Source organism: Mycteria americana, chromosome 7 (genome assembly GCF_035582795.1).
Source record: "Mycteria americana isolate JAX WOST 10 ecotype Jacksonville Zoo and Gardens chromosome 7, USCA_MyAme_1.0, whole genome shotgun sequence".
Classification (NCBI taxonomy): Eukaryota; Metazoa; Chordata; class Aves; order Ciconiiformes; family Ciconiidae; genus Mycteria; species Mycteria americana.
The window spans coordinates 58,533,859-58,550,038 of NC_134371.1; the positions used below are offsets into that span (position 1 = coordinate 58,533,859).

The 16,180-nt window shown below is 57.3% G+C and overlaps 1 protein-coding gene across 3 annotated transcripts in view; it reads left to right on the forward strand.

Annotated features, from left to right (window-relative positions):
* The window catches only part of RNF220 (ring finger protein 220), a 225,642-nt gene that overhangs the window by 80,006 nt on the left and 129,456 nt on the right, over nucleotides 1-16,180 (forward strand). Inside the window, exon 2 of one of the 3 annotated variants that reach the window (XM_075508622.1) lies at nucleotides 8,215-8,289. The exons of the other annotated variants lie outside the window; for them this stretch is intronic. Coding sequence (XP_075364737.1) covers nucleotides 8,215-8,289 — 75 coding nt within the window. The remainder of the gene's footprint in view (nucleotides 1-8,214; nucleotides 8,290-16,180) is intronic. 3 annotated transcript variants of the gene reach the window in all.

Here is a 16,180-nt window from a genome sequence, read left to right on the forward strand (position 1 = left end):
CCTCCGAGGCTTCTTTGGGAATGTGCACGATCAGGGTGTAAATCCTTGCTGCTGGTGAGCTGCCCCGTGCTGGGGAGGGGATGCTGGGGGGGCTTTAAGCAGCAGGCGTGGGCGTCCAACTCCTCCCAAATGTGGCTGAGCAGCCCCCCATACGGAGCCTGCTTGGGGCTGACCCAGGAGCAACAGCATCTTCTGTTCAGTCGCTTACACCCCTCCCTGCTCTCCCAGCCCCGAGGAAAGCAGCCTGACCTCGCTCAGCAAGAAGGCAGATGCAACCTCCTCCCCAGGCCGGTGGCTTCCCAGATAACCCCCCGGCTTTCCGAGGGCAGTGCAGGTGTCAGAGGCATTGTCTCTTTGGAAATTAATTTTCCTGTCGATTTCCTTATTTCTCTTAATTGATGAGGGGCAAGTCTTCGGCGCGTTGCCAGCGGCACCAGGCGCAGCCTCCCGTAGGTATTGGCGGAGCCAAAAGCACTAGCGCCGAGGGCTGGGGAGCGTAATGAACTCTCAGAGGACTCGTTGCAGCTCAGCCCGTGCTCTAGATTAGCTGAGGAATCATCTGGCCCAGCTATTAACTGTCCCATTTAACATCATAAATTATTAACCTAATTTTGAGGAGGGCCAGTGAAGGATCACGCTGATTTTGTCAGCCTTTCTGCAGCCTCTCGTGCAGCCTGCCGGTGCGGGGTAAGCTGCGGCAGGGCCTGAGGGTCAGTGCCTCCAGAGAAGGAGAGAGACGGGGCAGCACAGCCCGTCTGCCGGCAGCAGGACCAGCTCTGCCTCCTCTTCCAGCCCAGCGGAGAGCTCGGGGAGACCCCGGGCAGGGGGGATCCTCCGGTGGAAATGGGGGATGTAAGAGCTGCCCCCGGGGACGAGCAAAGCCACCCATCCCCCGGAGTTCGGTGCAACACACCTGCACCCATGTGGGACACGCCTGCACCTGTGTGCGGGTGCTGGAGACCTCTGCCCCTTGCTCGGTACCCGTGTGTGCCACCCGCCCTCCGTGCAAGCCATTACCAGAGGTGCTTTTTAGCTTGTTGAAGCAGCTGTCAGGATGCTTTATAGTTTGTACGGCAAAGGCCTGCGGTCAGGAGGTTTTTCTTCCTACGCTTGTTGTAGATTACAGCTTGTTCAAAAAGTTTCCTTCCTGGGAAATTTTTTAAATAAAATTGGGGGAAAGGAGATTCTTTGGTATAAAAGTTTTAAACCATTCAGAGGTTTTTTTCAGCTGATTGAAGTGTAATGAAAATTTAAGGGATACCATCTTTTCTTTCCCCTTTATCTTTCTTTGAGAAGAGAAATGCATGCAAGAAGAAGGGGCTGAGAATTGCACTCAAACCAGCATTTTTTTTAATTGAGTGGAAAAATTTTGAAGTCATTTGGTCTGTCGAAAAAACCATACAAACCTGAAGGAAAGCAAGCTCTGAAATCCTTGTAAAACGGCTCTTTCATTCTGGCATCACAAAAAGGACTTTTTGTTTCCCCACGAGCAGCTGTGCTGCTCGGTGCCGCCTGTCCGTGGTGCGCGAGTGCGCGGCCCCGGGCTGGCCGTGCGCGCGTCCCCGCGCCGTGTCCCACAAAGGGGTGGCATTTGGGAGCCAACGTAACCCCCAGGCCCGCTCCCCTTCGCTTCAAGGCTGCGCGAGGTTCAGCGGCTGTAGGACCAAGCCTCGCTCTCTGCCACGCGTTTCCCTGGCTGGACGTGCTTGGGGCCAGGATCAGCAGGCTGCATTTCTGGTAAAACAACCCCCAAAAAACCCCAACAGAAGCGCAAAGAGGTGCCTTTGGTTGTGGTGGGACATGGAAAGGGGTCAGAGTCTGCATTAAATTGGCAAGAGCCTGTACCACTAAGCTGCTCATCCTTGAGTACCCATCTACTAACCAAAAGCGCCTGTAGCTCGTAGCGTGGTTACTGCCCATCTTTCCCTTAGAGAATGAAATGGGAAGAGGAATCCAGCATTTGCAGACCCACAGCATGGGTGCTGTCGTACTCCCCTCGCCTGACGCGGGGCTTTACACACGTGCAGAATAGAGAAGGTGCAAGGAAATTGCCTTCGCCAGACGCCCGAACCTCGCAGAGCACACGCAGTGCAGCCCCACACAGGACTGGTGCCCAGCACACGGATATAAAATACACTGCCCTGCAATAAAACATGCGCTGCTAGTCTATATATTTTGCAATCCCTTTAAAGATTTTTTTTTTTCTTTAAACCCCTCACCCCAGCTCCCTCCCCATTCTCCCCCCAAAAAATTATTATAAAGAATTATTGCCATTAGTACGTCTTTCCCAGTGAAAGGAGAAAATCGCCTCATTCATAATTTATACCCTCAATTACTATTAATAAAGAAATATTTCAGCAGAAAATCGCCTGGGAAAATTACACGTAACATTGCATTAACATTCTATTTGAACATTTTCATCACATTTGTTATAGAGTTAATAAGAGGGATATGCTCCCCTGACTTCTTCATGAAATTATGGGCTGCCTATGATAGTTTAATCTTTTAGACTTTATATAATATATTCACTTTACTAATTGAGCCATCCAAGGAGCAGTTAGGGATGTTCTTAAACGTGGAAGACAAAGTAATCAGGGCCGTGACTTCCTGACGAGAAGATCTTCTTCCGGAGATGAGGAGCCGCACGTGTGAGGAGCACACACGTACATGTTTGTGCGCAGATGTGCCATTCCATTAGCCCTTCCCTTAATGTCCTGCCTGTACTTGGAAGTGAGCATGAATGAAGGCTGGAGGTGATTTTCAGACTGGTGAAATATTCCCCAAAAGCTCCGTTTGTATTTCAGAGTGAAAGGGGGTCTGGCGAGCTTGAGCAAGCTATTATTTTTGGAATAAGAAATGCCCAGTATGGGGGGTGTCTCGGGAGCAGTACTTCAGGTAGACAAGCCTTTATGCTCAAATTCACCCCCACCCACAATCATGCACAGACAGTATCCAAAACTCTGGACAACCCCTCTTCTGCTCTCCCTGGAGCTTCTTCTTCACCAGGTGGTATGATCTGAGGCACGCAGTGCAGAAAGGCTTCCCCCCGCCCAGGGTACAAACAAACCCCAAATTGGGCTAGAGGCAAGAAGCGAGGTAGGCATGAGCAGAGAGGGATGAGGAGGCATTTGGAAGATGGACACTGCTCTGCTACACCGTGACAGTGCCACCGTGGGCATTGCTCTGGACAGCTTGCTTGTCTCCAGAAAACTTGAGCAACAGGAAAGCCTTAGTAGCTCTCTCTCCTGCTCCTGCTCCTGCACCCGCAGCTGGGGACCTCGTGCAGCAACTGGAGCCTCGATCCAGCCTCAGCTGCTCTTGGACCCTTCCTTGCACAGAGGCAGTGTCAGGCACAGAGATTTGAGCCCCTCATCCAGTTTGGGAGCTGAATGCAGGTCAGGGTCTCTCTGCAAGATCCTTCTTTCCCCTTCATGTGCATACAAGGTGTCCCTTACCACGGGATGTGATCCAGAGCTCTTGGTTTCAAGCAGGAGGCTTCCCAAGGCAACAGCAGGCAGTGGTTTGGACCAGGACCATGTGGAAGAGGGCTGCATCGTCAGCACGCCAGGAGGTTGCTCGCTCATTAAGCCTAAGTACATGCAGCTGCAAGCAGGTGCAAAGAGGGATCCATCACTGCTGAGCAATGGCCCTGCCACCAGAGATGAAGGTGAATCTCTGTTAGCTGCCCCTGATGAGGGAGACCGAGGGAACGTGGGACCAGCTGCTTTGTTTCACATCCGCAGGGTGCTGGTGTCCCCTCGGCAGCCACTGAGACCAGGCACAGGCAGGGAAAGGGTGGCAGGGCACAAGGTGGGACGCGGGCTCATAGGTGAGGATCTGCAGTCACCCCCGAAACCACTCTTGTGATTCCCAGCCTCTGCAAACCGGTGGCCAATGCTGACAGCAAGCCAAAGGGTTAATGAAAAGCTTTCATGGGTTGGGATTCATCAGCTGGGACTCATTAAACAGCAAATAAGAGCCCGGATGTTGCCAAGTGAGCCCTGCTGAAGGCAGCTCCTGTGGGTGAGGCAGCCTGGGACTGCAGGAGACCCCCATGCTGGGGGGCAGCCAGGTGAGCTCCCATCGCTCCCCGGCAGGCTGTGGCTGGTGCATCCCACCAGAGATGGGAATTGGTGCAGGAAGAGTGCAAGGCGGGGTGCTGGTAGTGAGCACCCCTCAGCCACATCCCCCGTGTCTAATGTATATTCGCAAGGCCATCGACCCATAGGGCTCAGCCAGGCTCAACCGTTCAGACCCCTGGTGTGACATCCAGTTCTGTCACTGGGTGGAAGAGAGGGCTGAGCTCCTGCCAGCTCTGTCCTCCCAGCCCATATGAGCCCATCACGGGGACGAGAATAGGTGCATGACAATCTGAGCCCGTGGAAGCGTGTGGAGCAAAGCACCCACACGTGTTTGCATGGGGTGTGCAGCTCTATTAATGCCTTCGTGGTGGAGCATGGTTGTCCCTGGCCAGTTGGTTTCTCATGGGGTGTGATGCACCCTCGCTGCTGAGCTCGCAGCCAACGTTTTCCTGGGTGACGGTGTGCCACCAGCCACCGCTGATGGAGGCTGTGGCCATCTGGGCCACCGCTGAGCCACACTGGGCAAGCAGCAGCCTGTGCAAGCTCACATCTCCTCACAGCCTTCCAGATGGACAGGGGACCACAAGGTGTCCTGTGTGCAAACACATGGAGAGCGTGGGGCATCGGGCATCTTTCCAGGGACCACACAGGCAGCCTGCGCATGGCAGAGGCCGAGGAAGGGGAGACACGGACTGTCCACCCCGGGAATGGCCACTGCCTTGTCCTGGGCAGGATGGACCATGCTGTAAACAGGACAGGGCTTGTAAACAGGGCTCCAGCTGGGATAAATTTAGCCCGTTGGGGTTGCAGCCCCGGCGCGGCAGGACACGGTGTCAGGGCATTGTCGAGAAGAGAGGGGGAGAAAGAAGCTGAATAAACAAACACAGCTTGTCCCTTTTTTTTTTTTGTCCTAGAGTTGTTATTTCAGCCGGACAATTGCCCTGCAGATTGAGGGAACAGGCTGGAGTTCAAGTGAATTTGGCTTCCAGCGCCTCCCTTTTTACATTGTGTTTTCACATGGGAATGTATCCTGCCGTATATGGGGGGTGTCCGTACCCGTGTGTGTTGGTAACTCCGGGGATGCTCCACGCACATCTCTGGGCTGGCCCACAGGGATACGGGCTGCTTTGAAGGCCAGGTGAGGCCGAGTAACTTGGCGTTGGCTGTCATGTAGGACTTTGCTTTCTCCACCTGCACGGCCCGGACTAACACCCGTGGGTGTCCAGGAGCACACGTGCAAGGTGATCTGTGCTCCACGCTCATCTGTACGTGCTTCAGTGGGCAGGCGCAGCCCTGGAGGTGTCCCCCCACGGCAGAGGGGACACTGGGGAGGTGAAAGTCTTTGCAAGACTTCAGAAATGGGGATCAGGACTCCGGAGCTTTTTTTCCCTAGTTCTGTCATGGGTTTTGGACAAGTCATATACCCCTGACAAAATCATCCTTGATCTCGGGAGCAAAGGGCGTGGGTCCTCTCTGTCGGTCCTGCTCTGCGAGGACCTAAGTCTTTTCCAAAGGCCATGTTTAGAAGCAGCCTCATTTTCACATCTTAATTTTATTTTTCTCACATCTTTCTCTGACACACACATACACACACACTTCTATTGGAAAAACGATTTTAATACCCATGGCACATTGTCCTGGTGTGATATAAAATCCAATGACATGTGGCATTTGGAAAAGGTCACTTCCCCCATCAGGATTCATTATCCTACCTCAGCCTGGGAAGCCATGGGGTTGCCCCCTCCTCCGCGGACCCCTTGCCCCCTCCCCGGCTGTGGCGGGCAAGCAGGGAGAGGGGATGAGGCGCTGGGTGGCCACGTTGGGGACTTTGGCCGTGTCAGGGCAGTCCCCGCAGTGAGGGCTCTTGTTTCTCATGTTGATGTCCCTGCCCTTCCAGGTGCCTTCATTTTCCCACCTGCCACAGGGCGAGAGGAGTTACAGGGACATGCTGCTGGGAAGGCTCGGGCTGCAAAGCCAGCTCCGCTGGGTGCGTGGGGCTCGGTTCGGCTTTCGCCTGCCCCCCCCGCTTGCTGCTCCCTCTCTGTTCCCTTTCGAGCAGGAGCCGGCTCTTGCGGTGCCCTCGCTTTGCACGGTTGCAGAAGGGAAACGCTCCCCTTCCCTGTTTCACTTGTTCAATTTTTTGGCTGGGTTGGTTGGGAAGCGCCCTTTTGTGTCGGTGCTCACCGCCACCTAGGCAGAACTGAGAAGAGAAGGCGGAGGGGACCTGGAAAGCCCAGCTCCTCTCCAGGTTCCCCACCGAGCACGGGGTCCCTGGCTGCCCCACGCTCAGTGCCCCCAGCCCCTGGTGCAGACCAGCAGCGCCCAGAAGCCGCGCTGGGGGAGCTCTGCCCTGTCTGTTGGAGATTGCCCACGCAGGACAGCATGCGGGGCTAGAAGGGGTCCCTGGTGCACGTTGCAGGTGAGGGACGGCAGGTCAGGAGCGGGGGATGCTCACAGCAGGGCAGGAGTGACAAGCCGTCCTGGGGTGCTTGCATATTTTTTGCCTTTCCCTGGAGTCATTTCTGCTCAGGATCCCCCAGGGCCATCTTTGAGTATAGCCTCCTCCCACGGTGTTTCCAGCCCAACGTGGAGCTATTCCCTGGAAAGGCAGAAGGGTGCAGGAGGGCCAAACCTGCTGTGGAGGCTGCTTGGGGGTGCTCAGGGGATGCAGTCCCTTGTGGGGGGGCTGTTCCCCAGCAAGTCGTCCCATGGGCAGGGTACTGGGAGCCAGGACCTCTCTGCTTGGTCACAAACTACCTTGGGGCACCCTGGGCAAGTCATTCACCTCCGTAAGCCCATTTCCCACCCGCAGGGAGGGGAGAGGCGAGGGTGGGTGCACTGAGCACGCAGTGGGCTCGGGGCTGCTGGAAGGGCAGGAGGTGGGCAGCGGGTACAGTTATTCCCGGGGAGAGGAGGATTATTTTTGCAGCGGGGAGTGGGATTTGATGCCTGCTGAAGATGACTTCTCAGAGTGCTGAGGGTGATGGGGAGTGTAGCCCCTTCCTACCATATAAACACCAATGAGTTATGGGTACCCCAGCCTCTAATTATGCAGTCAGCCCCAAATAGGCTGTGTCTAACGAGGCTGACAGACTAATATCTCAAGAGCCCTTAATGCGTTATCATCTCTTGCTGTATGACCTCATATTTATAACTGCTCTGGTGGGAGGTTGAGAAATGTCCTTCTCTTCCCCCAGCCCCCTCCCCAACTCCCCCCCCCCCGGAGCAGCAGCTCTTCAGCCTCATCTGTTAGGATCAGGAGGAGAGAGGCGACTTCTCTCCATCCATCATGAGCGGAGTTTGCGCTATTAGATGATTAAAGACATTTTTTATAATATTTGGAAGAGGCTTTGAAATGTCTCTCAAACAGCATGATTAATGCCTGCTTAACCCTCGCCTGGCTGGGACGGTGCGGTGGGGAGGCGGGTGCATCCCGGGGCAGGGCTCCCCGGGCATCTCGGCGGTCGCCCGGCCGTTGGGCACCCCAAGCCCTGACAAGGTGTGATTCATGAGCGCGGGGCACCTGCAGGAAGCTCCGGCCTCCAGGCGGTTCCTAACGCACCGGGGACTTGGTGGTTTCTGAGGCTGCAACGGCCGGGGCAGGAGGAAGCGGCGCCTGCCCCCTCCCCAGCGCTTACACAAGAGGCCCCCGGGCTGTGCCGGCCCGCAGGCTGGACTGTCCCACGCCGGTGCTGTGGGTTTCAAGGGCGGGCAGGGAGAGGGGGTGAGCAGCCTGTGCCCATTCCCAGCTGGCCTGAGCTGGTGGAGCGTTCGCTTTCCCCAGTTCCCCTTCTTTTTCCTCTGCCTCTCCGATGGCTCGCTCTCAGCGGCAAGTCTCTCCAAAAAAAAATCACGGGCACCTAGATGCTCCAGTAGGGTCCACCTTTAGGACGTTGCATCCTTGCTCAGAGTTTGCCATAAAGACCTGTGGGGCTGGTGGACGCGTTCACGCTAAAAGTCGTGCCGGCGTTGCCTTGGCCGGTGCCTGCCAAAGGCCAAGTCGCCGGTGCTCGCTGTCGGTGGTTGCCGTGGGGGAGTGGAGATCTGGCCTCAGATGGGGGAAGGATGCCCGCCTCCTTTGATCACAGGCGCAATGTTTCATAATCTCAATTTCTTGTCAATTGATTGCCAGATAGAAGCGACAACCAAAGAGGGCCCCAGGCGTCTGCAACTGCCACTCATCGTATGATTTTAACTCTCCCCCTCTGTAAGTTTACATTATTTTCTTCTTGTTGTTGTTGTTACCTAAAGAAACCTCCCCTCCCTCCCCCTCCAAAAAGCCTCCTAGAAATCCCAACACCCTTGTCGATTTGGTATTCAATGTACAAATAGCTGAGAAGGGTTAATGCATGATTAATAGGTGTTTTATTAAAATGGTTAATCTGTCGTTATAAAGTCCAAAAGATCAATAGAGTTCTTATAATCATGGCTTAAAATCATCTTTAGCGCCACTGCTTATGGGCTTAAGGCCCTGGGCAAGATGCTTAGGGGATCTGGGAGTCTCCTGTTAACTCCTTCTGACCCTTCTGCCGTCTGAAGTGTGACCCAAGGTCTCCCGCAGATGGAGAAAAGCCGACACAGGCTGCACGTACTGTTATGCTTACCATCCGCCTTATTATTTATGGGTATTAAAATTGTCACACCTGAGTGACAGAAAAGGGAAATGGAAAGAGGGAGAAACTGGGAATGCAGCTGGGTAAATGCTCTTTGTTACGACCGTCAGCAGCGCCCGAGCGGAGCGAGGCGAGGGCACGGCTGGGCTGTCTCCGATCCATTAGTGCCGTTGCAAAGCAGCGAGCGCCGGCCAAGCATTGCCCCATCGCAGCCTTGCCCCCTCGCTACTGAGCACGGCCGCACGCACCGGGCTGCGGGCGGGAGGTTCCAGCCTTGCACGGAGGTGAAGCCACGTGCCCGGTGTGAGGCAGGGAGTCGATGGCCAGGGAGGACCAGCCCAATGCCACCTGAGTCCCATCCGTGTCCTCAGCCCCAGAGGCTGCTTTCCTGGCAGCTGGGTGTTGTTGGGTCTGGTTGACCCAACCCTTTGGGATGCCTGGTCCAAGCTGCTTTTTGATAACTCCGGCGATACCGTGACAAATCCCAGAGATGCCGAGCTGCCGACCCCCGGCGTGAGGGCTCCGCGGGAGGAGGTGCTGTTTGGACAGGCTGACACGGGAGCAGCTGAGCCAGCGCAGGCCGCGGGGAGCGCGGCCCCCTCTCTGCCCCCTAACCGCCCCGCAGCATCCTCTCCTCCGTGGCAGAGGAGGGGTCCTGAGGCCACGCGGGGGGTCTGCGGTGGAGCCTGGACGGCAATGCGGAGCGCCGCGGGAGCGCCGCGCTCTGAGCGTGAGGCAGGGCGGCTGGCACCAGCGAGTGGTCCCTGAGCGATTTTGGGAGCCTTGGCTATGGATGTTGCTGCGGCACTCGTGCAACGGAGACGCAGACCTGCTGCCTAGCGAGCAGGGCAGATGTTGGTGTGCTGGGACCAGTCCTGCTGGCCTGGAACCCCTCCCTGTGCCTCCATTTCTCCCGCCGAGACGCGCGTGTGCAGGATGGGCAGACTTTTGTGCAGCCCCCAGCACGACAAGCCTGCCCAGGGTCCGAGACCCTCGCTCCGAGGCTGCTGGGAGCTGGTGCTCTCCAATAATTTGGCCATGCAGAGTGCCTCCGCTGCAGCCCCCCTCCCTCACCTCCTCGCCCTGCACGGGGGCTCAGCCCCACTCCCCACCGGGCTCTGCTCCCTGCCCGACCCCGCAGCCCATGCCGGCCAGCTGGCCTCAAGCCATAGCTCAGGTAAAATGAAGGCAAGTTCATACCATTACTTTCCCCCTCTCTTCCCTGCCCGTCCTGCACTTCCCCTGCTAGGGCTGGCTTGAGTAACTCCTGCCTGGCAAGAAATCCCAAGTCTGCCCCATCCAGCCAGCGGGTGTGTGCCCGGCACGGGGGTCTAGGCGCAGGGGTCCCAGCCTGCCGGGAGGGTATCGCTGCCTCCACCCCCCCACCCCCACCAGTGCTCGGCATGGGGCTGGGCGGAGATTTTCCAGACCCCCTGGGTCCAGCCCTCTCCATCCCTGCCTCATTGCTTATTTCTGGGCCATTATGTTCGACAGGGAGAATTTGTTTCTGTCCAGAGCAGATCCCCGGACAGTCTCAAACCTCCGAGGATTTATCATCCTGAGCTTTTGTTTGTGGGTCTCCAGGACCCTCTGCCCCACAGCCGAGCCCAGATGCTTCTCCGTCTCCTTCACGGAGCCTGCTGCCCCCCAGGAGCGCTGACCCCTCTCTTCCCCCATGGATGCCCCGGCGTGCAGGCTTCCCTGCGCACACACGCCTGCGACGGCCACTGCTGGCGGCAGGACACTGTGGTCACAGCAGCAGGGGACATGTCCTACCTACCGGGAAGGTGATGGCTGCGGCTCCTTCTGGCTTTGCTCCCCAGGGCTGCCAAGGGAGGTGGCCCAGGGCAGGACACGCTGGGCTCCCAGCACAGAAATCCCCCGGGACCCTTAGACGACGTTCAGCCTGCCCCGGGACCGGTGGCAGGGGAGCCTGGGCTCTTCCCCCCACAGCCCCCACGTTGCATCCCTGCTTCCAGCCCCGCTCCACGGCAGCTGAGCGGCTGGGAGGGCCAGGCACAAGCGAGGTGTGGGCCCCCTCGCTTGTCTCAGGGGTCAGCGCTGACGTCCCCTCGTGACTAATAGAGCTGAAACAGCGGCAGCCGCCTGTGCCGAGTGACAGCGGGGTGACAGCAGGGCCGGCGCAGGTGCCAGCGCCGCTGGCTGCGCTCTCCGTCTAAGCAGATGTTCGGCTGCCCCGCGGTCGTGGAGGTGAGGATTTGGGGTCACTCTCAACAGGTTCAGGTCTGTCAGGCCGGAGCTGTCGGCTGGCACAGGGAGCGACTGGGGTTGCATTTCCAAATCGCCACCGCTGCTGCGTTAGATGGGGACCCCGCTTGCCACCAGCCCCCTGCTCGCCCTCCTCCTGTCCCAGAGGCCACCGTGTCGGTGGCAGAAAGCTGCTCTGGAGGCCGGTGGAGTGTGACGGAGAAGGAAAGGGGTGCAGGGCTGCTCCACCAAAGCGCCAGCCCCACAGCTCCGTCCCCTCCCTGGCTGCCCACATTCTTCTGCAGCAGCCCCAGGAAGGGGGGGACCAACCTTTGGCACATTTATTGACACTCCCTGAGTTCATACTGTGACTCTACAATCTTTCCCTGAGATTATTAAGAATTAATTGATCACTTTTATATTCCCCCCGATACCCAGTGCTGCTTTGCGACAGGCGGCAGGAGGAGGGAAGGGAGACGGGAGGAGGGCGGGGTGTGTGTAAAAAAACACACTGATAAATGTTAATTACTCTTTTACAGCCCTTGTCAAATTCCAAAGCAAGTCGTAAATTCATTAAACTCTAACGGATTAAGCGCATGCAGCTTATTTAGTCGCCATAAACAAGATCATTTGGATGTTGATTTTCCCCTTTTTATTGCTGCAGCAGAAAAGGGGGAAAAAATCAGATGAGGGAAGCAGTTGGTGGTTACCAGGGAGTCAGAAAAGTTTGGATTTATTTCATATCTTGTTTTCTTGCTCTGTGGCAGCTCTCTGTAGCACATCGGTCCTCAGGTTGTGCCTGGGCAGCTTCTTGCCAGGGAGCGTGGCCTTCCCAGGAGCCGTGTCCGTGCCCCAAGCGGCTGAGTCTGCATGGACAGCCCTGCGATGGAGGGGCCATGCTGCACAAAAGGTCTCCATGTCCTCTCCGTGCCCCAGGGCTGCCTTCTTAGTGCCGAGGCTCTTGAAGACCCAAGCAAGGTCTGGATGAGCAGAGATGGGATGCCCAAAGGCCTCTCGGTGGTGGTTTTTGGGCTGGGCTGGCTGCTCTGCACTCCATCGTGCTGGGAGGTCTCCAAGGGTAGGCTGTCTCCAGTGAGGCTCAGCCCAGCCCCTGGGATGCAGGGGTCTGCGCTCAGCCGTGCGGCAAGGGATTGTGCAGGCAGAGTTAGCATAAAAGCAGCTCTGCTCATTCTGGGATGTTTCTGCCCATTTAAGTGCTGTCCCCAAGGTGCTGATTGTGCCCAAGCGAGTAGGACGTGTCCCCAGCCAAGCCCAGCCATGAGGGCGAGGAAGCAGGGAAGGGATGCCATGCTGGCAGGGAGGGACAGGGCACCTTCGGCTGCTTTGAACGCGGGGACACGGCCCAGGGTCTGCCAACCCGCTCGGTGAGCTTGCCATCCTCTACATGCACGTGTTAATAATCCAGGCTGACCTCCTGAGCTGTGGGAGCAGGGGAAGGAGAATGAGAGGAGGGTCATGGAGATTAATTAATACTCAAGGCTCTAATTACAAGTTTCTTCAACACTGGGCTTCTAATGAGGAACAGGTGCTGAGGCAGCCCTGAGTCCCACTGCCCCCCAGCTGGCCCTGCTGAGACATCTCCTGCCTCCTTGCAGGGATGATTTTACTGGGAGAGGCATGGGAGTTAGCTCCCGGCCACCGGCATCTCCCACTGCGGCTCCGCGGTTCCAGGCTGTGTGGCCAAGAAGTTGCCACGCTGCTTTGTAACCCTGTCTGTGCCTTGGGCTGAGCGCCGGAGACCCGCTGCCACCCCCAGCACGCCCAGCTCCCTGCCTCGGTCCAGCACCCAAGCCTGGGACGGGGGCAGGAGGTGGCCTGGGGGACCAGAGGACCTTGATGGGTGTCACGGCCTGGCCCTGCGCAGTGGAGGGTGCTGCCCAGGGCTGGTGCTGGTGGGAGCCCTGGCACTGCTGGCTCTGCTGATGCTGGTTAGCCATCTCCAGCTGAGCGGCTCATGGCCGGCGGTGCTGGCCCTGGGGCACGGCTGTGCTTCTCCAGCATCTCCCAGGCTCTGCTGAGGCTGTGCTCATCGGGAGCTGCAGGCAGCCGTGCACTGCAGGCAGCAGAGGGAACTCTAAACATCTCACTGGAGCTCGCAGCCTGGCTGCTGCCAGAAAAATTTAGGGCTTTTGCTTCAGAGTCCTCAGCAGCACTTCATCTAAAGGAGGTGGCCTGGGCGCTGGAGGGGTGACTGCCTTCCTCCAGCTCCGTCTGAGCCCGTCTCTGAAACGGGTACAGCCCAGGAAGGCCAGAGCCATGGTACGTATCACCCTGGCCCTGCTCCCCTCCGCATTTGCCTCCTGGGGGGCAGAGGGAGAGAGAGGAGCCGCTGAAGGCGTCAAATAGAACAGCGAGGGGGTGCCAGCCTTCAGAGCCCCATTCTCGGCAAGCATTTCCCTCCCGCAGTCTTCACCCTTTTCCCTGCAGTGAGTACAGAGTGCCCAGATGAGTGCCAGCAGAAGCATCCCTGCCCACCAGGTCCCTCCGTGCTTTCCCGCTCCGTGGAGGTGCCCTCCAGAGATCTCCCTGGGCTTCTGAGCATGGACGAGGCATCCAGGGGTTAACGGAAGGAGCATGTCCCATGCTAAGCAGTAGCTAACAGCCACTAGCTAATAACTTTATGGCTTCAAAGCAGGGCATTTATCATGCTGAAGTTTGTTTATGCACTAGTTATATGGCACATTATACCAGCGCTGTGTTTGGCTGATAAATTCTCCGTGACAAGCGAGGCTACCAATGGGGACTCACGGAGTCCAAAAGACCCATAGCTTTTTCCTGAACTCTGCTTTCTGAGATAAGGATGTTTTTTCCCTCCTTTGTTTTGCAAGGAGGAAAGAAAAAAATTCGACAACGTGTAAACTTAAAAAAAAAAAGAGGGAGATTTTTGTTCCGGATAAGTTGCCTGATGCCGTGGCCCCCCGATGGAGGCAGAGGAGATGGTCCTGGTCCTGGCGAGGACCAGGCGGGCTGTGTGTGAGGACCTCTGTGCTGGCAAGTGATGCACGTGGGCCCGTGTCGGGAGGTTTGTGCATGTGCTGAGTGGGCACTGACAGCTCGTACAGGCTCTGGATATCTCCAGGAACAGCCTACCTCAGTCCCGTCTGCCTTCAGGGAGGGTATTTTTGGGGTAGAAGTGTTAGAGGGCACTCTGGCAACCCTCTAGTTCTGCTTAATGTTTCTAAAATGAGCCATAATCGTAGCATTCATCACTACTTTGAGGTTGTGCGTGTGTGCAATTTGTTGCTGAGCGCAGCACTGCTCCTACGTTCACCTGTACCCCCTCACTGCTGGGTTAAATTGCTTTAATCCTACTAATAATGACCTTCACATTTCTGGCTTGCTCTATCACAGGAGCCAAACCCACTTCGCAAACATTAACGAGCTCAGCCTCCCAACTCTGTGCAAGCACGAGGGGTCAGGATTATTTTTTCCTGCTGTGGCAGTGGGGAAACTGAGGCATAAAGCAGGGAGCTGGCTGGTCTGAGCCTACCCAGAGGGGCACCCTTTGCTTTAACCAGTAGACCTCGCCCTGTGCCAGTTTGGACCAGTGTAGGCTTTCATGGGTCTCACCTGTGGAGCAAGACCTGGGGCTGCCTGGCTGGTGGGATGCAGCGGGACGGACCCTGATGCCATGACCTGGCTCCGCAGTGCCATCGAGGAGGTTCGTGTGTCAGCAGCCTGTGCTCCTTCCAACCCGTGCTGCAGGATGCTGGGGGGGCTGGGGTGTGCCAGCTCAGCCTGGCCCCTTCCCCGTGGGGCCATGTCCCTCCATCCTGCTGCAATAAGCAGAAAGCCCCTCACCATGGTCCAGTGCTTGGGGGCAAACGCCCAGCCCATAGGGGTGTGGGCACACACCTCCCCGCATGCAAACGTGCATGTTACGTGCATCCGTGGGTGCTCCCTGGTGAGGGCATCTTAGCGCATTTACCTGTGCGTGCCTCTGTGTGCGTGTATGGGTGTGCGTAAACATGGATTCACTAGTGCACTATGTACATCTCCATCTCCGTGTGCTGCGTTAGGATCCATCCACAGCTGCCCACCCACACGGGCATCCCCGGCCACGTAGCCGTCCCAGCCGGCACATCTCCGGCTGTGTACCTGTTGCATCCCCAGCTGTGTACCTGTGCCGGCGTGCGCGGCCCCGGCTGCGGATCTGCATCGGTGGCTGCGTGCAGTGGCCCCTGCAGGCTGTAAATACTGCCAGTGTGGCGGGGAGGTTGAGCGGTTTATGGCTCAAGGTCAGGCCCATGAATCATAAAAAGGTGTCGGAAGGAGCATTAACTCCTAGCCTTCGCTTGGTCTCTGTGTGGTTTCAGGCGGGGCCCCGGAGGCAGTGATTAAAGGGTGCACCTTCCTCTTTCAGTTTTACGGTGAAAGGAAAGCAGTAAATTAGAAGCCCACAGGCTGGGGCAGGCCAGGTCCCGCCAGCACAACAGCTAAGTGAGTACCTGCCGTGCGCCCCGAGACCCCGCCGCCGGCTCTGCACCCCCCTGCCAGCATGGACCCCGTGCAGCCCCTTCCCATGGCAGCCCCTTCCCGAGGGACAGGGTCCAGCCGTGTGCTGGGCAGGTGGCCGCGCTCATGGCGGGTACGTCCCTCCATCCTTGCCCGGCCGACGGCTCGGGATGGCCCGGGGTGCTCAGCCCCACTCGCCCCATAGAGCAGCAGTGCCTCTTGCTCTGCACCTTTTTACAACTCCAGCTATAATTAACTCAAGTAGTAAATTTTTTTTAATCCAAATAGATATAATTAACGTTTAATGCCCCTGTTTTCTTGCGAATTGTCAGGACTATTAAGAGCTGAGTATTGATTGAAGAGGTGAGGCAGATGTTTCTGCTGCCGAAGTGGGATTGCCGGGGCAGAGGCAGAAAGCTCTGGTAACGGTCGGGTCCCTGCCCCACATCTGGATCTCGGGACAGTGAGTTGGGGCTGGGGAGAGCTGGGGCAACGTCCAGCGCTGCGGGGCTGACCCTGGCCCAGGGAGGCAGGGAGGAAGGGATGAAGGCTGCTCGCAGGATCCTGCTTTTTCCTACCACTCGGCTATAGGTAGTCTCCAGGGCTGCAGCCTCACGGCAGGCACTCGGGCGCGGGGCGTTGCTGGAGGTTTCACCCCGCCAGCGTGCGCTTCAAACCCACCATCTCCCGGAGAAGGGCTTTTGGGGACGGAGGTGGGAATGCGCCCAGCCCCGTCCTCCTCCCGGCTACGGTGGCGTCCCCCCGAGCCTGACCCGGCTGGCAGCTGCCCTGGCATCCCTG